This window comes from Tyto alba, unplaced genomic scaffold, assembly GCF_018691265.1.
Source record: "Tyto alba isolate M040663 unplaced genomic scaffold, T.alba_DEE_v4.0 Super-Scaffold_11, whole genome shotgun sequence".
NCBI classification, from domain to species: Eukaryota; Metazoa; Chordata; class Aves; order Strigiformes; family Tytonidae; genus Tyto; species Tyto alba.
Window position 1 is genome coordinate 5,766,704 of NW_024881273.1, and position 21,743 is coordinate 5,788,446.

Consider the following 21,743-nt stretch of genomic DNA (forward strand, 5'->3'; position numbering starts at 1 on the left):
TCCCACTGCACATTCACATGTTGTTGTCAGCTTAATTTTAAAGATGTCAAGCAACTAGGCTTTTGTAACTTTGCTTGCAAGACTCTCTGAACCTACCACAAGCCATCCATGTCAGGAAGCATTTCCCATCAATGCTTTTCATTTGCATTTAGTCCTCCAGATTTCACTAAGTCTCCTCTCACATCAAAATATCCTCTTATCCCCCTAGAATCTGCAATCTTCCAGTACATGTAGACAAATGCCTCCCACCTGAACATTATGTAACTAAGCTATCCACACTGTAGTCTTAAGCCTCTTCTTGTAAATCAACTCCTTTACCCTATTATGAACACAAAATTGTCAAATCTTCTTCCAGTGTGTTAGTTTCTTTCTGGTCCAATGCCCAGTCACAAACACAACACCTCCTGTGAGGAAGCTACCACATCCTGCTCTAGCAACAGCACACTGTTGACACAGCAAGAGTAGAGATCCTCCACTGCACACTGCTGCCCAATATCCCACCAAATACAGCCAGCAACTGGCTTAGTAAGCCAAGTTGCTTTGGATGAGAATCACTTTAGAAAACCCTCCTTAACTCACAATAAACAATTCTGCTAAAAAACAAGAACAGTCAGAAATCTAACCATCCTTTTCAGATCAATAGCCCTCACCCATCAGAGCCAAAATATGTTTCTGGGGCTTAATACAGGATCTGTACTACCTCGGCCAACTGCATGTTGTTCTGCTCATCCAAACACTTTTTGGGGCCCTGTTCCTCTGCCTGTGGTCCAAACGGTGTATCAGGTTAAGCTTTTTTTGCCTCTTATTCCTCACCTGAGCAGCCTGTTCCTTCTTCCTTCGCTCCTCTTCCAGCAAACGACGCTGCTTTTTAGTAAGAACCTCAATGAAGCCTTCACCTGCCATAGAACCTACTTCATTCTCTTCTGCTGTGTTCGACACCCGATTATCAATGATGGTACCTGAACAAAGCATATACAAGGGTAAAAACAGTGCATGTGTGTATGCATTTAAAGCTTAATAATTGTAATAATTTAGAGTGCATACCAAGTAAGATTCATACTACAAGCAAACAAGTTCAGCCAGCAGCACTGCAGCTAAGCTTTGAGAACTAAGCCATGGTAACCTGTTGACATCTACCAGTCACTACCCTACAGGGTTTTGCTCTCCTCTGCCTCAAGGTGAGCACTCACCAGTTGGGAGAGCTTTGGAAATGTGATCCATGTGGTAACTCAGTTGAAACAAACCTCACACCTTTCCTAATATTAGAAAGGACAAAGCCAGCAGAAGTACTTTTGCAAACCCACCCATTACCTCTGGATATAAACCCTCAGTTCTGTCAACAGCAAAAAGGCAAATCATGGCCTAATGCCAATGGTTTCAGAGATCCTAATTTCTTGCCTCCCTGCCATCAACTCAGATGCGAATTCCCCACTCTGGATGCTCTTTCAACTTCCTTTGCACTACATAAGGCATTTTGGGCTTGAAATTTAACATCTTAGATGGAGATATGGAACTAACCTCCCTAAAACCAGACTTTATATAGAAGAAGCATTTGAGAGACTGTCAGATCTGGCTGAAAGTTTGGGTTTAAAATTTAAAACCATCTGTCTTCCATGTTTTCCCTATTCAGATACACTAGAAATTTTGTGTTTGTGTAAATAAATGGAAAAAAAATCTGACCCAATATTTAAAATTACACTGGATTGAATCAGTTTGGCTTGAAGTCAGCCACAATGTGTTATCCCTTTAAAGAAACAAATGAATTAAGACACTCACTTCCATAACTTAGTTCAAACTGTGACAAGGCCTCTCCCTTCTCACTTGCTCTTTGTGCAGTGGATTTGGACTCCTTCTCTGGCTTTTTACCTGGCCCCTCAGCACTCTCTGAGTTTGCGTGGGAGGCCCTATCCAAGCTGTAAATGGAGTGGCTGCTCCCACCACTGGTGTTGCCAAGGCCCGCTCCTTCTTCTGGAGACCTACAACGGAAGAAGGGAAGTGAATCAGATTTGTCACTAGAAGATGAGTAAAAGTAGCAGGAAAACACAGGGGCTATATTTTGTTTACCAGTTTTCTAATCACACTTCATTCTTCCCCAGCCTTTGCTCAACTGAAGCAGACGTTAAATTCCAAGCAGAGAGCCCCATTACAAGGATGTTACTGGGCAAGTGGGATGGAAATAAAACAGTATCTGTACTTATAAGTCAACCAATACACGGCCCCCACACAACAAAGCTAATACCCTAGCTTGTCACTATGAGAAGGGCTCTGTGCTTCTGTACAGTGTCTCCTACCTGCCTATGACACTGCACTAGTAGCTCCCCTGCTCCTCTCTGCCATTAACACACATTTCTTGGCAAGCATCAGGTGAGGGGAAGGGAGATGGGGAGACTCTGATGACACTGAGGAAAAAAAATAATTCCCATTTTGTTTCTCCCAGAATGTTTTTGCCCATCTGACCATCATCACACGTCATTCCTAAGCATTCAACTCACAAAAGAAGCATGCTTAAAGGAGAAGACAAGGAAAAAAAGTTTCTCCCTTCCCTTACTTTCCCTTTCTACCTGCATGCATCTTTCCAAACATCAGCTCTTCTCTCTCTTATTTCTATATAAACTACTATATATATATAGAGAGAGATATAAACTAGTTACTATATCCAGAAGTCAAGGGAGATGGGTCACAAGAGGACAAAAAAATTAAGAAGTTGCCTGTTTATCGGTGCTTTAAACCCAATACAATGCAACTGTACGTAACTTTTTTTCTCCTGTGGCTGTTAAAGGAAAAGAGTAACAGGAGAGCTGTCAAACTGGCCCAGGACCAAGGTCCACCTAACCCAGCATCCTGTCAATCATCAGATGTTTCACAAGACACTAGCAGAGAAATACTTAATCCCTACCGTTGGAATTGTCTTAAAATATCCTCAGGAGGAACTCCTCCCACCAGGCTAGGAACACACAGCACTGTTTGTCATTCATCACCAGTATCCACTAAGGTCTAAGAAAATATTTACTCAGGCAAAGCTAAGACTGGCAATGTCACACACTGTGCCAGAACCACACTACTGGGAATCCAGGTGCTCAACCTGCACAGCTCACAGCAACTTATCCCAGGAAAACCCAACCATCTCTTCTGTGCTCTGCTACACTCCACTGGGGACCCATGATAGGAGAGGAAGGACACAATAGGTTTGGAGTTAAGGATTAGGACTTCCTTCATTATCCTTCATGCCTCTAGCAGGAGGCAGTCCAGACTGGTGGGCTCTCTTGGCCTGAAACTAAGGTAAAGAAGAACAGCAAATGTCATGCCCACAGTGTCTCAGCAGCTTCCACAAACCTAGATTCCCAGCATAGAAGCAAAGGTATCAACCAGTTATAAAACAGACAATGATGAAACCCTTGGTTGTCGTAAGGTTGGATAAACCATGCTGGAAGTCACCTGCACTAGATGAAAAGACACACAGCCAACAGCTTCGCACCCACAGTCCAGCCCTTGTCCACCTCTCCAATATCCACAAACCAGATGACAGATACCTGTACATGAGAATGCAACTTTACCTTTTGCTTTTTATTAGTGTCCCATTCTGCTGGCTCTCGTATCTGGAAGATGTTCCTACACCAGTCCTGACAGACTGCTCCACAAACCCTGCTGGCTCGGCCTTGCGGCTCTGCCTGTCAACAAGAGGCCTTTGGCTTGAGAAGCTCCTCTTTGCTAGCTCCCTCTTCTCTCCCAAGCTCCCACTCCCGAGGCCACCCTCCAGCTGGCCTTCGCTCTCTGAAACTCCATCTCGCCTCTCCCGCCGCTCACTGAAGTCACTGCTTTCAGATGCTGTCTCCCACTCCTCGTTGGCATGGTCCGATGAGTTCTGGTAAGACAGCTCAGGAGACCGTCTGCCCGAGATGCTGCTCTTCTCTGCAGTGCTCAGCTTGGGTCTTCCAGGCCACTGGCTGGGCAGCAGGTTGGGGCCTCCCTCCTCAGCGTTCCACTGGCCGACTGACTCCCTCTCTTGCCTGAGGCGCCTGAATCGAGGGGGCTTGTCTTGGCGGGGGGGACGCCGCCTCCTGAATGGCCTGTTCTCAATGTTCTCCTGATCCGCTGAGTAATCCTCCTGGAAAAAGTGCCTTTTGTCATCCAGATGACTCTCATCAAAAACTCGGCTGGAGAAGGAATCCACATGTTTATAAGAATCCTGAATGTAGTCCCTGTCAGACTGCTGCCTGCTCCCAAAACTGTCCGATGGAGAGGTGTGGCTGTACTCCTGCCACCCAGCTCCCCCACTCCTGCCTTGCCACTGGGTAGGCTCCTTACCCATGAAACCCCTTCGCCCATAGCCAGAGTTACTCAGTCTTGGCGGCAGTGATCTCCCAAAAGCTCTCGGAGCTCTCATCTTAGGATCCAAACTACTGTGATCATCTGAATAGATTTTGTTGGACCTCCAAGACTCTTTGAAGTCTCCCTTTTTCAAATCACTGTCCTCCCTGTCCAGCACAGAGCCTTCATTGCTGTTTTCCAAGCCCCTCTGCCGACGACGCTTGGGGAGCTCCTCGTATTCTGACCCTTCACTGTGCGTCTCGCTTGCAATCCGGCGCCTTGGCTTGCCTCTGGGGAAGTCCTCTGGCTGGCTGAACTCCCGAAGTCCTCGCCCTCGGCTGCTCCGCTGGTTGTTATAGACGCCCCGGCTGCCCACAACAGTACCTCGGCCTCTGAAAGTGAACTCTCTGAAACCTCTCCCTCGCCCACGCCCTTGACCTCTCCCACCAAAGGCTTGTTCCTCATCAATGAAGATCCAGTTGTTTCTTTTTGTGGGAGGGAGATCACCGGACTCTCTGGATAGTTTGCTCTCCCAGGTTCTTTCTGGCTTCTCTTCCTCCTCTTCTTCTTCTTCCTCCTCTTGGGATTTCTCAGCTTCTCGGGCAAGGCTGGCTTGGGAAGAACCTTTGTCATCCAACAGGTAACGTGTGGAGTTCAGTAAGGCTGCAGAATCATCGGACTCATTTTCTACTTTCTGAACAGCCACCTTCTCCTTCAGTGGACGTGAGGTGTCCTCTCCCTCCAGTTTAACCTTCTCCATTTCCTTCTCCTTCTCTTCCACCTTGAGAGCTTTCAGGACTGGTTTTTTAATCGGGCCTGATCGTCGCGTCCTCCCCATTTGCTCCTGGTGCTGGCCACTGGTGTTCCGGTTCTCAGGAGCCCACTCTGTCGTCTCTTCAGTGGGCTGTTTGGTATTAGCTCCATCTTTCTTCCATGGATCAGCACTGAATGCCTGCTCATCCCTGGGCACTTCTTCAGCAGCTTCTGCTGCAGTCTCTCCAGGTTTCTGATGGTGGCTGATATCCCAGCCATTATACTCAGGCTTCTTCTCTGCTTGGATAAAATCAGGCTCCAGGGGCGAACACCTCAAGTTTGCATGGCGGTTGCCAGCAGAACAGGTCTCCTGCACAGTCTCCTGATGCTGAAACAAGAGATCTTGGCCTATCCTCTGAGATGACAGGCAGCTGTCAAAGTCTGCTTGGGCCTTCTTGTCAAAAGCATTCAAGTACTCCTCCCTTCTCTCCTCAAAGAGATCTCGTTGGGTGCTCAGACTCTCTGGCCTTCCAGGAGAAGCAGAGTAACTGTCATTCCTGAGAAGGAAACAAACAAAATAAGGTCAGCTAATGCAAAGCATAGCACATCTCCAAAGGCCCAGGCTGCGCACAAGAGGTGGAAACAAGTAAGTAAATTGGTGTTTGTTCTAAATTATGAGGCAATGAGCCTATAACCACACGAATGCTGGCCAGGTTTGCTGTGGCCCCAGGCTCTAGCACCTAGTTTGTCAAATGGATGACAAAGAAAGCAGCTCTTATGATGGGTAGCAAACTTAAGAAATAAAAGGGAGATTCAGCCTCCAACACATGTGGGGATCTGAAGGAATTGCTTTCAGAAAGTCCCAAAGAATTAGGAGACAAACTAGAAAGTATCAGAATTTTTGACTCATTGTTTTCTGTACCCACCCATGTAGGTGTCAAGTACCTCCCTCCTACTGAACAGGCTCTAAGCTGGTCAGCCTCGACTGGCATCAGACAGAAAAACTCCGAATAGCTCAGTCTAAGCTCCTCCATGACATAAACACTCAACAGTGTAAGGGTGATACCAGATCAGTACCCTGACCTGTTCCGGGATATCCTTTGGGTCAACTCTACACCTGCTTTTTAGTAGATGAGGACTGCTGTGATTCGAACCCAGCCAGCATCCAAACACCACACAGCCACTCGCTCACCCTCCCCCCCCCAGCCTGAGGGATGGGGGAGAGAATTGGAGGGGTAAAGAGAGACTCATAGGTTGAGAGAAAAATAGTTTAATAATTGAAAAAGAATAAAACAATAATAGCAAATACAAATGGGTGATACACAGTATGACTGTGCTCCCGCAACTGCAATCCCAGACACAAGAGAGAACCCTCTCCTTCCTGGCTGACCCTCCTTCATATAGTGAGCATGACGTTACATGACATGGACTATTTCACTGGCCAATTGGGGTCTGGTGCTCTGGCTCTGCTCCCTCTCAGCTTCTTGTGCACCTACACACAGACAGGACATGGGGACTTGGAAAGTCCTTGATCTCTTAATACACTCATGTTTTCAGTTGCTGCTATCTGCATTTTTCTCATACCAAATCCCAGACTGAATCTAAACCACAGCACTACTGCAGCTACTAAGAAGAAAAATTAACTCTATCTCAGCTGAAACCAGGACAACACCTTATGTCAGTACCTCCCATCACAGCACACATGAGGACAGGGGTGGTCTGCACTCACCTGGCATGCAGCCCCTCCAGGGTCATGTTGTCAGACTGTTTTTGATGTGACAGGGAGTACCCTTTGCTCTGCAGAGATGTGTAGCTCTCCTGGCCCCACACTGGCACAGGGTCCAAGGGCGCAGTTTTCCTTTCCACTTGCCCCGCCTGACAGTTCTGATCTTCAGACCGGCAGCTGCTCCCACCGATGGAGTCCTGCTGAATCATGGGCTTCATAATTCCTGGTCATGACAGAGTGCATACCATTAACACTAGGATCTCGTAGCAGAAAAGAATTAACAGTCCATAGCTATCTTAACCCCTTCCTTCCTTCCAGGGCAGCAGGTGACTGCAGCCATGGAAATATTTCTGGTAGAGGGGAGTCTGTGCTTGGGAAACACACAGCTGGGAAGTGCACCTGGAGTGATACAAAAAGTGATCCAGCTTTCAGAGCCCAGCCTGCACACAACACTACATATCATCACTGGTCTGGAAGCAAGCAGGTGTGTGAAAACAAACCACAAACTCAAGGGAATGATTTATACATCCAGATGTTTAGATTCACACCTCTGAAGATCAATAACAAGGTAGGAAAGTGCTAGGAACACACAGCTCAGGAACTACAGGATTTCTCCATCACACTTATTGAAGGGAGTCTATTAAGATTTCACATGATTACAGTAACTCCCAAACCAATCCTCCTCCTCCAAGGGGCAAGATCTACTTTTACACCCACTAAGGCTCGAAAGCTGTTAGGGAAGATCTCCCACTGCACTGCAGGGGATGGACAAGCAGGTGTCCCCTCTCCCAACCGCCTCTGTTCCCTCACCAGCTCTCATTTCAACTGACTCTTTCCCATCCCTAGACAAGGTCAATCCCAGCCAGTCAGGATGCAAAGTCTGGACAGAGGTAAGATGGGTGAAATACAGCAACTTTCCAGATGTGGACCAGCTCAACAGCTATGACAAAGGGTAACACTGAAAACACTGTACCTGAAGGGTGAAGGGATGAAGGGTAGAAATCCACAGGGGTGCGACTCTGGGCCATGCGAGGGTCCATATAAGAGGGCATCATCATCCAGCGAGGATCAAAGCCAAGCATCTGGGGGTGTGGTGGGTAGAATGTCCGTTGGGGATGGGAATGGGATGGGGGAGGATAGACCTGCTGCTGCTGCCAGTGCTGCATCTTGTACAGCTGCTCCTGCAGGGAAGAAGGATGGGCCATTTGACACAAACGGTCGTGGTGCCAGGAATCACACTTGCCAACTGGCCAGCCGAAGAAAAACACGTTTCATGTGTTAGAGCCTCAAAAGCAGATCAGATGGGAGGGCCGAGCAGGTAAGAGCAACTCACTACCAACTGGGAATGTGTCAGTAGCTGTTACTCTCCAAATGATCAAAACAGCCAGAATGTCACTGTCAAGTGCAGCCAGAATATAACTGTGGGCCATGCTACGTGGCCAAATGCAAGGGGATCGGCTTCAAGACCAGAGTTTGCATTTTCTAAACATTTATATGAGATACAGGGCAGCTTCCTGTCAAACACAATTTCCTAATTGGAACCAAATACGTTAGAAGATGTTGCTCTTTGGAGGAAATGCAATTATAAGTTATTTAATGCGCATATATATTAGTTCTACTCATGTTAGCTGAACAGATTAGATAAGAACATCCTAAACTCAATTAAGAGAGCTATTAATATTTTACAGTATTTCCTGTGCATCCTCCAGAGATGGGCTGACACCTTCAGGTTGTTCCCATCTCCCACGTGGCCAGTCCACCTTCCTTTACCTGAGGACTGTCATGATGTTAATCTGATTTAACATTTAACTTTTGCTAAAGGTTCAAGAAGAATCTGTATTTGAAGGGAGCTTTGTGTACCAAAGAAAGTTTTCAAAAGGTAAATAGCTCCAATTAACATGAAATATGTCTATTTACTTGTCAAACTTTCTACCAGCTTTTCTTACTAGGCTTACAGTGTCAGATACTGTAACTGTTTATAACAAAAGCCAATCTCCTGTTGCAGAGCAAGAGAGACACCCTTAAATCTGAACCTGACACACCGTTACAGCAAGAAAGAAATGCAGATAAATGTAAAGATTATATCTGAGCTATTTAGTGCTTCAGTATGTTAAGAGAAAATATTTCATTAGTGATACCAATGTTACTTCTATATTTTGTTCTTTTCATGGAACCATTGCTACCAAAACAGCAATACAAGCCAACCAAAATACAAACTGCCTCATACATACTAATGACACAGAGGATAAGAGAAAATAAAATGAAAATTTCATGTTCTTCCAGTAGCAATGACCTCTGGTATTATTAGCATGACAGCAAAGACATCCAATTATTTTTAGTTTAAGAGCATCTCTTTTAAAGAGTAACATTAGCAGTGTTTGCTGCTATACATCTGAATCGTGAAAATGTCAACTGCCCAGTAACAAGCACAGAGAACATCCATGAAAGAGCAATTACCGAGGTTCTAAGCAAAAGTCAAATGTGAGTTCTTCACTAAGGCTTGCAGCAGCTTTGATGATACCACATTTCAAGTGGTTATTCTATGAAGAATGGCAATTAACTCTGCATCATCTCAAGCCTGGATATTCTGTCCCTTACTTTGACTCCGCTACCCTAAGGAGGCTCACTGCATCTGGAAGAAGAGCTGAACAGCATGTATAGCACATACAGCACTGTAAGGCCAGGCAAGATGCAAGACATACAAAGCAATTCAGGCTGGTCTCTCAGAGCCCCAGTAGAGATTTTTCAAAAAAAGACAAAAATGAAACAATTAAGATCAAACATATTTATGGTGCAAAGAAAATACTGATTTGAAAGAGCCTCACAGAAAAAAAAGTTGGGTAGGTAGTTGATGAGAGCAGATACAGAGAACCACCTCTCTGCAAAGGCAGGGAGTGGAATGAGAGGTGTGCCACTTCACAACCCTCATGTTCAGCCCAGAAGCAGAGTCCAACCACCTGCTAACCTACAGCAGTTTGCCCTTGGCAAGCAAATGGCTGCCCATACCTAACAGGGTAAGGGCACAGCAAGTGCAAAGTGAAATGGAAGCAGCCGATCCCCAAAGGTTTTCCTTTCCCTTGGCCTGTATATTCAGCTCCCTATCACTACCGCAGTGCTGAAGAAGAGCAGCTCTCATCTTGTGCCAGGGAATAAAAACAGATGTTCCCCAGGTTCAGTGCCAGCCAAAGGCATTAAGAGACTTCCCTGGATCAGGCTTACAGCAAGCACCAAGGTAGCCACTTCTGCTCTCTTGACTCTGGAGATGGGAACAGCCCCAGCTTCTCCTGCATACACACGTTTGCAAACCAGAGCTCTGCTACAAACTACACAGTCCTAAGATTTCACATTGTCAGGAGACACCCAGACAACCGTGCAAGACAAGCCAACATTTCTGACAAGCAGTGTCTACTTTTCTCCCAGGCAAGTGACAAACCTGGCCTGCCCATGCCTCTCCTTAGCCACAGAAAGCCCTAGCCACAACAGCTCCAGCACCACAGGGTGCACATAAAATTCATGTAATCTATACAGAGCCCTTCTACCCCTGTGAGACAGGATACATCTGTGATCAAAAGTACTGAAAAAAGCCAGAGTAAAATTCCCATTTAACACCTCTCAGCCCAAAGACGGTTGGTTAGTTGGTTGTGTGACTGTGCTGAGAACCAAGCAAACGCAATGGTTTGGTGGGGGTCCAAGGGAAGAGGGGTGGGAGTGTCACACCTATTACCTGCTGCTGTTGCTGCTGCTGCCTCTGGAATCGTGGGGGAAGAGACTTCTGGTATTTGCTGAATTCCTGTGCTGGGGAGGGAGCTTCTCTGAGCTCCTCCTCACTGCTGCTTCGGGCTGCTGCTGCTGCTGGGGCAGGAGTCTCCTCTTCCAGATAGCCAACAGAGACATCCTGTGTGTGAAACTCAGGGGTTGCTGCAGAGAAGAAAATTAGCCTTGATGAGCTCTGCTCATGACAGGGCTTGTGCATGTACCACCACACAACACACACAGGTGTGGGTATGTCCTGACTACGTTATGTGGTTGAACTTTATTATGATCATACACAGCACCTCACATACAATCTCCTTGATTTGCCTTGACAGCTCAAGGGCTTTGTCCATCTGGTTTTCATGATAAATTCTAAGATCCTCCTCTGCCATCAGCCTTCTGCTTAAGCACTGGGGGGCGGGGGGGGGGGAAAGCTGATTTCCCCTGTTACTACTTAAACCTGCCAGCACTTAGTGATAACTGGTTTTCTGATCTGTGGCTCATGAGCACTTTAATATCATCATCCAATCATGACAAGATCAAGAGGCCCGTTCCAACAAGGTCTGACAGCATGGCTGACTGAGCACAGATAAATGCAACCAAAGAAGTCTGTGTTTTAACAGGATGTTTGTTTGTTTGTTTTTTGTAAAATGAAGCTTCATCACCAATCCAAAATACTCTGCAGAACACGAGGCAGCTGATATCTCAAGTGCAACTGAAGTACCTTCTGAACAATACCTCCCAGACACTCCCCCACACTTCAGGTAAGAAATTGGCACAATAGCAAAAAAGCAGTTTTTACAAGCCAAGCCAAGCAATGTTTCTGTACCTCTACGGAAAGCATGACCATTCTCTTGCACAGCATTTTTCTCTGTGCTTGGGGCTCGCAGGTCTTCATTCTCTGTGTGTTTCTGGGTCTCCCCACTCTTCTGAGCCAGTTTGCATTTCTGATCAAGTTGCTTCAATTTTGCAGCGCAGGCTGCCAGACGCTCCTCCCTGGCTCGTCGCTCCTCCTCCTCCCGTCGCCTCCTGGCTCTCTCGACAGCCTCAGAGATCTCAGAGTGCACAAACTTCTGTCTCAGTGGCACTTTTTCTTCTTTATCCTCAAGGGACTGCTGTCTGAGAATACTTCCCAGTGTGGGCTTCTGCCAAAGGAAAACATACCTCAATAAGCATGACCCAAACAACTCCTATCTTGAGCTTTGCATCCCATGCTGAGAAAATCCCCTGCTGACTCCATTCCCTCTATATTCATGCACACAAACCGCCCTTTCGGTTGGGAGTTATTGCTATCTGGTTCAGTATCTCCACTTTCTCACTGTCTGACAACCCCACTGCCCTGGACCAGCTTCAATTTCTTTTCTCTAGTGGGAATGCTATGCAGATGGGTTTCTCTCCAGCTGGATATAAACAAAGAATTGAGAAATTCATCAGCATTCTGCTTTCAATAAAATGTCAAACTGGCCTCTTATGGACAGTGATGCATCACATCCAGCACCACAAGCACACTCACATGAGTTCAAACTACCTGGTATTCAGATGCAGAGCTCCAGCCATTCAACTTCCTTGGAGGCTGCTGTGAATCCTGCACTTTCCGGACTGACCGGGACAAGCCAACTGAGTCGCTCCAATTCTTTCCTTCCTCCAAGGTGTGTTTGACATCTGCACTGTCTGCAGAGCTCAGGGACAACTGTCTCTGCCTTCTGGGATCCCAGCTGTTCCTGTCATATAAACAGCCTTGCTATTATATTTGCTACTTGCCTCAAAAAGCACTTGCAGTCTTACCTAGTGGCAAAGGCAACTAACTGTAACAGAAAGGAAAGATCAAAAAGCTAGAACCACACACAGAACAAGCAATGCACTTTTAAGGTGCATAAGGATTAACAACAATATCGGGCGGCAGGATAAAGATGAGACACAGAAAGGGGAGGAGGAAAAAAGCCTGGCATCCTGGCATTCAGCTTTAAGACCTACAGCCATCCTTGAAGCCCACTCAAAGAATGACTAGTGGAATCGACAAAGTCACAGTATGAATCAGTGGGATCAAGCCTTAATATTTAGAACAGGTTTTAAAGAGATCATGGTATTGTTTACTTTTACTGAAACAACTGTAGGTGTGAATACAGCCACTTCTTACCACTTCTGTCGTCCATCTTTAAGAGTTTCTTCCTCTTCCTCATCTTCACTAAACTTTAGTTTCTCAGAGTAATCCACTTCATCATGAATGCCTACAAAAGCAGGATTGGAAAAAGGATATACGAGAGGAAAGAAAGAGATCCCTTTACCTGATAAAGCTTATACCCTCTCTGGCACTAAACCAGAGAATGCATAGGCTTGGCATAAACTACTTGGAAAGTCAAATGTCCACCACAGGTACTGGAAATGATGCAAGTAGTGTGGACCCACACTGCTGAACAGCTGGTCTGGTTTCAGAAGAGGAGAAGCAAGCAGTCTGGGAATGGGGGCTGCAAATGAGGAGACAGCCACCACGTGAGACCGGGCAGTTGGATACTGAACACCATGACTGAAAAGGTAGGACTAATACTTCTTCCCAGCAGCCATGCTGCTATCCTCCTGCTGTTTGGTGTTGTCAGATTTTAGGAGTCTTCAGATCCGGTTCCTTGAGTACAGTGTGATGGAGGGATCAGAAGGATCCATTGTGTCATCATGTACACCAACAGCAATTTCACAACTACCCAGATCACTCTTTGCTTCTCCTCCTTCCTTCTATGGCAGTGAAACAGAATCACCAGAATTTCCTGGCTATTTCATGCATCAGGAAGGAATAAATACTTTGCTTCACCTCCTAAGTTCTTGCCTGAAGCTTGAGAACAGAAGCACTTTACCTGCCCATCCATCATCCGCATCAGTGTCTAGTTCATCCAGCCCCTTTAGGTTCTCTGCATTGATAATGGTCGGCCGAGGTGCTCGCTCTACTTGCTGCCGAACTGGACGTGTTGGGCGAGACAGGCTGAGCCTGTTCTCTTTTCTACAGGGAAATGCAAAGAAATGGTTAGAAACAGCAAACAGTAAAGAAAAGAATGCAGAGATGAGTTTGGAACAGTGAATCAGTTTTTTTCTACCATGCAGTTAAATACAATGGCTCCAAGTTTCTCTCCCTGTCCAACAAAATTTATTTCTCTTGTCTACCTGGTACCTACTTCCTAGGGCTTACAGATCAGAGCTGCAACACTTCTAGTCCAGGAACACACACAACTACTTCTCACATCCACCTGCTCTTCAGACACAGTGCTTACAGTCTTGCACCATTTCTGATGCTGCTGTATCTGCAGCAAAACACTGCTTCTCTGGGTAAAAATCAGGTTTCCTCCATGGCTGCCTGCAGCTTCACCCACACAGCTGGATCCTTGGCCCCAATTCTTGCATAGTTTAATGTTCATGTCACACCCTGAACCTGCCTCTCAAGTGGGACAGTCATGGCAGCCTTACCCATCCTGGTCATTCATCTGGTATTGTCTGAAAGGTACCCGGGGCTCAAGGCGAAGCTGAGGAAGGGGGAAAGACCCTCGGTCCAGCGATGCAGGGGTCTCAGATGGCTGTTGTGGACACATCTGGAACAACGCAAAGCAGAATAGTCTGTTTTTTCTCCTTCCCACAGGAAGGTTTACCCAGATTAGGTTACAACATGATCATGGTAGCTGCATCCACACAAAGAGAAAACAAACATTTCACATCTGGCTGCCTCACAGGCCACGTGCTAATGGTTACTACTCTCTCCAGCTCTACAAGGAAAGCAGAAACTCCTTGGGCTGAGCAAGGCTGTGCTACACTATTCTAGCACGAAACGGTAAACACTCAACAGGGGAAATTAAAAATCACACACATAAGAAGCAAAGACATTACACAGCTGTGGGGAAAGGGCCACTTACAAAAGCAGGTAGCATGTCATGGTATGTAGGTGGTTGGTAGACATTTCCCATGAACTGCGAAGCCCCTTTGCGGACAGGCTGAGCTGGGCGGAGAGACGGCTCCTTCGGATCGCTGGCACTCACTGAGGAGGGGGCTCCGTCTCCGGTGCTAGAGGTCTTGCTGCCCAGCTCAGCAGGGGAGGCGGCCAGAGATGTGGCAGAGGTTATGTTCCTCCCACCGCCCTCCCTCCAACTGGTGACATCTGGGAAGGAGGTAATAATTATGTTAGCATTTGTAAATGCTGACAGTCACTCTGCCAGGAAGTCTCAAAACTCAAATACTCTGGTCAAGCCCTAATTGCACTAAGCAAGTAGAAGAACATCAGGGTCCAAGGAAAATTTCCAAATGTGTTTATTTTCCTAAGAGACTAGCAGCATCAGCCATTATTAAGTAATTGCAGCACCAGTGGTGTCTTTATTTGTCAATAAGCCTAAATTCCAACCAGCTGTGTTCCCCATCTCCACAGTCCTTACCCTGTGGCAGAATTAAGGCCAATTAGATCATGCACAAACACTCAGAGAGAAGCCACGTTACACCACACTCTCATTTCACTTGTGACTCCCCTAGCCCCGGGGGAAAGGGGCTGCTTTGCAACATCACACTGCAATTTTTATTGAACGACGTAATAGATACATACTTGGCTGTCTAGACCACAGAACTCAGTCAGTGAACATCAGCACTACACACAAATCTGTGGTCATTTGCTAAGCTGCTTCATATGTGTGAGTTCATGAAAGGATAAAAGGAAACGTAAGGATGGAATATCTGATGCTACTGTGAACTGGCATCCTCATGCCCAAAACAGTTTTTCAGATTATGAGCTGGGCTAAGGCAGAAAGACACAATCATTCACTTACTCTGGGGGCGGAGGCTTGGTCCTGGCCCATACGACGGATCTAAGGCGCCCTTTTCTTTGCCAACCTTGTCCTGCTCGCCAGCTGCTTTCAGCGTCGGAAATTCCTCGGGAGAGAAGGATAACAGTCGGCTTGAGGCCCTTGAACCTGTCAGACAAATAAGTGTGGGACTCAGAGAAGATATTTCCACTCTTTCAATTCCCTTACTAGATCAGCCTGGAAATAAGTTTCCTGAGAATCTGGGCCTCCAGCAAATTTAAACCCAAATTACTATTGTACCAGCACCTCAGCTCACATCTAACACACTCTCAGACACTCTCATCAACACAACAACACATGTCCTCACTCAGTACTCCCACATTTTTAACTTGGGATCTTCATTTAAATTCTCACGTTCAGTGAAGTCAGAGTGAACTTTCTCAGCTTCCAATTATTTTTGTAAAGTACAAAACTCAGACTGAGGCAGAGATACAAATTCTGCAAGATCATTTATAGATGATATCCTATTATGAAGTATTTGACATTTCTATTCAGACTCTTTCTGCTCAGATTTCACTCTACTGGTGAAGTCTATTGTAAAGATTTCTGGCAATATACTCAGTGAAAGACAAAAGATAAGTACTGAGTGCTACATGCTATACCCCACTCTCCTCCCTGCTACAGCATTTTTAAGATGCATATCACTGGACACATCAAGCCAGGTTCATTTCTTGTCATTGGCAGATTGTCTTGCCGAGTCATCAGCCACACTAAAATGACAGCTTTCTGTCCATTCTAAAGATCTGCCAGTGACTGGGAAACAAAACACAGCAATTCACATAAACATGTTGGCAAGATAACACTGAATAGAAGGAAATTGTCAGCATTATTGCATTACTAACATTAAAAAAAAAATGGCTTTTTTGAGAACTGCTTCTTCGTGTTACTTGGCTAATGCTCTTTTTAAAAACAGTATCAGCAATGAGTACTGAAGGCCTCACAGAAGAGTCTCATCTATCTTTATCCTTCCTTGCCCTAAAGGGTCAGGAAGGATTGGCATCTAAGTCATTTTCACTTTCTGGAACTTGCACACTGTACAAGATCTCCTATCTGAAGATTTTCAGGGAAGGTACTGCAACTGCTGCATGTAACATCTTCAAGTATTTTGGACAGATGAGAATACACAAGAACAACATTTCTCAAATACACCACAAATTATCCAAGATATGCCAAGAGTTCTGATTTCTACAGCATTATTCTACTAAACTAAAATGGCAATGAGAATATTGACAACATGTAAGTATCTTTCAGAGGAAATTTCCACCCCCCCAAGTAAGCCTGTACAGTATAATGACTGTTAATGTGTGTCATGGTTTAAACCCAGCTGGCAGCCAAACACCACAGAGCCACTCACTCTCACTCCCCAGCCCGGGGGATAGGGGAGAGAATTGGAGGGGTAAAAGGAGACTCATAGGTTAAGAGAAAAACAGTTTAATAATTGAAATAGAATAAAACCATGGAAAGTACAAACAGGTAATGTGCAATGCAATTGCTCACCACCCACCGACTGATACCCAGACTGTTCCTGGCTAGCAATCCCGAAAAAAAAACAATATTAAAAAAAAAAAAAAACAACAAAAAAAACAAACCCAACCAAGATCCCAAAACCATAATCCTGGAAGTGAGAGAAAACCCTCTCCCCTTCCTGGCTGACCCTCCTTCATATACTGAGCATGATGTTACATGATATGGAATATTTCACTGGCCAATTGGGGTCCGGTGCTCTGGCTCTGCCCCCTCCCAGCTTCTTGTGCACCTGCACAGAGGCAGGACGTGGGGAGTTGGAAAGTCCTGGATCTCTCAGCAACAGCTGAAAACATCAGTGTATTATCAGCATCCTTCTCATAGCAAATCCCATACTGAATCCAACACAGCAGTATTGCAGCTACTAAGAAGAATAACTTTATCCCAGTTGAAACCAGGACAATGTGCAGGTAACTAACAATTTGGACTCTAACCATAGGCACCATCACACTGATAAAGGTTTGGAGAAAAAATGAAGATGCACCAAATGCCCCTTATACAGAAGACACAGGCATGGAGCAGTTCATAATTAATTTACTAGACCACGTTTCTTCAGGATATGCCCTCCAAAAAAGATTTTACAGCAGTAATATCTAAAAGAAAGCAAAAAGCATAAGACTTTCCTTTTTGTCAGTAACATTAGAAACTGCTGTATTAGCTTAGAAGGAAAAGCAATTGTTCAACGCCACTGGAGAAAAGGTGCAAGGATGGGATGGCCTAAGAAGTACTTTCAGCCAGATTTCTGATGCTTCTGTGATTCAACTGCCTTCTAATTAAGCTGCTCTTAGCCACATATGTAACTCTTTTTTGGGGTTGAGAACTCTATATTGATAAGTGGGACCTAGAATGAGCTTTCAAAAAAACCTTTAAGAACACAGTTAGGTGATCAGATCTCAAAATAACTGTACAGGAGGTCCACATAGCAACAGCTTCAAAAAAGTACCAATTAACCAAACAAGACACGGTCTTTGCACTGGCCACCAACCTCAGGCAGGCACAAGTCTCTGCTTTAACATTCAGGCTCTGAGAAACAACCTCTCATTAAGGGATTCATTTCATTTAGGATAAGCTTGTCCCCTCCATTTCTACAATCTGCAGCTGCCTCAATTCTTTCAAATCTCTGCAATTTCAGTCGACAACTAAATGGTTCCAGGTCTGTTCACATTAAAACAGTGGAACTGAGCTGTTATTCTCACTGCAGTTTTAATGGCAGTACTCTGTGCAGCTGAAAGCCACCTCAGCATCTGAGGGCAGCTGAACTCCCAATCTATGTTAACACTGCTTCAGGATCCTCAGTCAAGCAGAAGCCATTAGCAGCACAGTTACTCAGGGAGACTTAATAGAAAAGCCTCAGCCAAGGTGTAAGCACACACTGACACCATAATATCCTTGGACCAAGGATGCCATGTACAGCCTCCCTGAATATTATCATTACAGTCTCACTTTTGACCACCTAATTAGGTGAAGCTCCCCATGCTCCTAGTCATGGAGATGCCTACATTCTCAGACCCTGATGTGCTCTCTCCTTTCTTCTTTTCTTCTAAACCAACCCCTCCCCTCTTCCACTCCGTTCTCTGCACCTTTATTATGCTCTGGGCTGACAGAAGATGCTTATGAGGGGGCAAATGTTTCCTTTCTCCTTCAAAACCTTCACCTTCCAGAACTTCCCACTTCCTCCAAGTGCATAAACCATTCTGATTCAAGATGGCAATGGGACACATTCTGTTCAAGCTATATCTTGCACTGGCAGACCCGAACAGATGCAGTTGCATCAACCCAGACAACACACTACACAGACTGAAAACAAGACTCATACAGCCTCACTGCACTGTAACCAAGACAGCTATGCCCCCTTCTGCACCAGTCTAGACAGGAGGGCAGGAAGAAACGGAGTCCACCCCATCTCATGCCTGTGTGGGAGGAGCAGGCACACAGCCAGCTCCATTCCTGTTTATCATACTCACCACCTTCTTGTCCTGCTGGCTTTCCATTCAGCTGTGCCCATGACTTTGGTCCACCTGGCACTGAATTTGTACTCTGAAAACAAACAAACCAACAACAACAAAAAAAAAAAAAACAATACCCACAGATCAGTGAAGTCTCATGACTGTTTCTCATTTCCTGACTGGCACCTGCTACAGTTCAGACCTCTAGCTCACCCAGATGTCACTGGATACCACAGGTCGACCCAGCTTCTTTTTGGGGCTAATGTTAGCTACTCCCCACTCCAGTGTTCTATGATGCTACAGCAAAAATCCTCTTCTCTGCCCTGCCTCTCACCTCTCTTCCGCTAATCTTTATCAACTATTTCCTCAAAACATTCCTCTTGCTTTCCGCTCTCTAACCAAGCTTTCCCTTTGTTCTATTACATCTTCCCAAATGGTCCTTCTTAATCTTCTACATTTGTTCCATGCTACAACTCAGCTTGAAGGTTACCCTACTTTCTCATGCATTAACCACTTCTCTTCAAAACATAACTCCTGTCCTGATTTCCTTGAACATCAAAGGCTGGGATATTTTTTTTAAACTGAAAGTGTGAAATCTGCAGCACAGAGGGGCCAGGTCCCTGCACTCTCTGGGGAAGCTTTCTTACTTGCCAGTAGCTTTTTTCAGGTCCTGACACTGGCTACTTCTCCCACATGACCAGATCTCTTCTTATCAAGTCTCATCAGGCTGGGAGCAAGAGCTGGATCTGTTGTCACCGAGGGACACTTGAATTAGACCCGAAGGAAAATAATTTAGAAGTGCTAACCAGCCATCCCATATTCCAGCCATTTTTTTTCTAGATTGAAGTTAGACTTTCTGCACACATGTGAAGTACAGAAGTAACGTGCACAGAATTACAGTCTAATTGCAGCACAGCATTCCTGGGGTACAGTAACTTGGAGTCAGGAGAGTCAATACTACACAAATTGATTACACAGGAGCTGTTCTGTAAATTGCAGTCTGCTGATTCTTACTTGTGCAAGGCAATACAGACAATTAAAGAAAACCCTCAAGCTGTCTGGGGGGCAGGGGAAGCAGGGCAGCAACCAGAGACCACTTGCACCTACCTCCTGACTGATTGACTGTGTCGGCTTCTGTAAATTGGAGACAGATTTCTGCAAACCCTGCTGCGGCAGCGACTCCTGCAGCTGTGCAGCCGTCGCACTGGAACTGAAAAAAAGACAGCAGAGGTGAGATCAAAGGGGAAGGCAGGCAGGGAGACAGACAACCAACTCTGGCAACATAGCAGCTGCTAAAAGACAAAGGTAACATTGGCTCTACACTGGCATGGACAAGAGAGAACTGATCACTGTAAGGCCCAACACACAGCACAGCAGTGCAAAACTGCTGCTGCTTGCCTGACAAAATTTCAGCAAAGAATAGTTCTACCTACCTCTTTTGGTCTGACTGATCCTGCTTGTTTGCCCATCCTGTACCGTCCTTGGGTACTATAATGATGTTGGGGTCGTTTCCTTTGTTCTCAGACTTCAAGCTAGGCAAGTTTGCAGGAGGTGGCATGCGCCGGGCAGCAGCAACTTTCCCAAGACTCTGTAAGCCATGTCTAGGAATAACTGGTAAGAAAGGAACAATGGCAGGTCATAAAGGGCTATATCCTGCTAGATAAGTAACCATAATTAGCATACTGTGGATGGGTGCAGTCCCAACAGAACTGTGCGACAAACAGCACCACTGCTGCTATGTCAATATACAGGTCACATCCCACAGGCCCACGGTGAAGCAGCCGTCTGTTGTAGCAGCTGGCTAACAGGCAGCCTCCTACAACAGTTGGGAGGGAGCGAGAAATAATCTTCCCTAAGAGAAAATGTCCACAGAGTCTTTTAGCTACCTGTGCAGATACTCCTCTTTCATTTCACCAAGAAGCAGCAGCATCACCCTTTCACAGCTTGAGGAAATGGCCATCCAAGCCCACCTCTTCACAGACAGACTGGTAATCTAAGTCAGGAGTCCTGTGTTCTAAATTTCCCAGCTCTACCCACCAGATCACATTTATTAAGATGGTATTTTATTTTCTTTGAATTTTCTACATCCACACCAAATCCAGAGCCAGCCCACGCAATGCTCTCATTTTTTTTTTTGACCCCATCATCTACTTTTGGCCACATCTTCACTGCAAAACTAACTCAGGTTCTTCCCCAGAGGCCTTCAGTCCTCAGCTCTCACTTCACACAAGGTCTGACCAACTTAAGGCACTTCAGTCAGCTTAGCTGCCCTGTCTTGGTATAGCCTTAGACAGCAGCACAAACAGCTCTGCCACCCAGCTGCTTCCCACTGGACATCCTACCCACAGGGTCAACAACTTGAATTAGTTCCGCAACAACTCTTGGAAGATACCAAAAGGAGCTTCTGAAGGCATTTCTTACCTGTAGTTCTGATAGCTTCTATTGACTTTCCTTTATACTTATCAAACAGGCTGAGAGTCGAGTACTTGCTTTTCCCATCCTTTCCCTTGGTTATTTGCCCCAAACGATCGGACATTGCGATGAAATGTCATCTAGTAAGGAAATTTCTCTGCGCCGCTCCCGATCTGCCTTTTAATGAAAGAGAACCAGGAAAATGCCATCAGATTATTTAGCCACAGACAAGTAAAAAGTAAAACATGCACAACTGATAAAAGTGCATGTTCAGTGAACAGACACACTAAGTTACAAGGTTTTAACCTCCTCCTATTTAGACAAGAAGCTTATGGGATTTAAGTGGGATTTATGAATATAAACTGAATGAAAAGAACTGCAGGAACACACTTCTTGCAGCATCATCTTTTTTTCTGCCACTCCAGTGCTGAAAGAGGTGAGCTTCTTTCAAGTATGAGAATACAAGAGACAGTGGTCAACACAGTCCTTGCTTTAAAA

The 21,743-nt window shown here is 45.6% G+C and overlaps 1 protein-coding gene across 11 annotated transcripts in view; it reads right to left on the minus strand.

The window, feature by feature from the left end:
- Nucleotides 1-21,743, minus strand: part of PRRC2B (proline rich coiled-coil 2B) — a 52,799-nt gene that overhangs the window by 16,791 nt on the left and 14,265 nt on the right. For 9 of the 11 annotated variants that reach the window (XR_006164760.1, XR_006164759.1, XM_042786441.1 and 6 more), the window contains exons 2-18: nucleotides 21,255-21,422; nucleotides 20,267-20,444; nucleotides 19,941-20,043; nucleotides 18,852-18,924; nucleotides 15,328-15,471; nucleotides 14,431-14,672; nucleotides 13,991-14,112; nucleotides 13,387-13,529; nucleotides 12,678-12,768; nucleotides 12,069-12,261; nucleotides 11,370-11,685; nucleotides 10,512-10,705; nucleotides 7,761-7,968; nucleotides 6,791-7,010; nucleotides 3,555-5,618; nucleotides 1,777-1,976; nucleotides 814-959 (exon numbers count right to left, since the gene is read on the minus strand). Coding sequence is in view for 9 of the 11 variants with exons in the window: in XM_042786441.1 (XP_042642375.1) it covers nucleotides 814-959; nucleotides 1,777-1,976; nucleotides 3,555-5,618; nucleotides 6,791-7,010; nucleotides 7,761-7,968; nucleotides 10,512-10,705; nucleotides 11,370-11,685; nucleotides 12,069-12,261; nucleotides 12,678-12,768; nucleotides 13,387-13,529; nucleotides 13,991-14,112; nucleotides 14,431-14,672; nucleotides 15,328-15,471; nucleotides 18,852-18,924; nucleotides 19,941-20,043; nucleotides 20,267-20,444; nucleotides 21,255-21,369 (4,752 nt within the window). In the remaining 2 variants the exon portion in view is untranslated. The remainder of the gene's footprint in view (nucleotides 1-813; nucleotides 960-1,776; nucleotides 1,977-3,554; nucleotides 5,619-6,790; nucleotides 7,011-7,760; nucleotides 7,969-10,511; nucleotides 10,706-11,369; nucleotides 11,686-12,068; nucleotides 12,262-12,677; nucleotides 12,769-13,386; nucleotides 13,530-13,990; nucleotides 14,113-14,430; nucleotides 14,673-15,327; nucleotides 15,472-18,851; nucleotides 18,925-19,940; nucleotides 20,044-20,266; nucleotides 20,445-21,254; nucleotides 21,423-21,743) is intronic. The other 2 variants (XM_042786444.1, XM_042786442.1) reach the window with 1 other exon arrangement.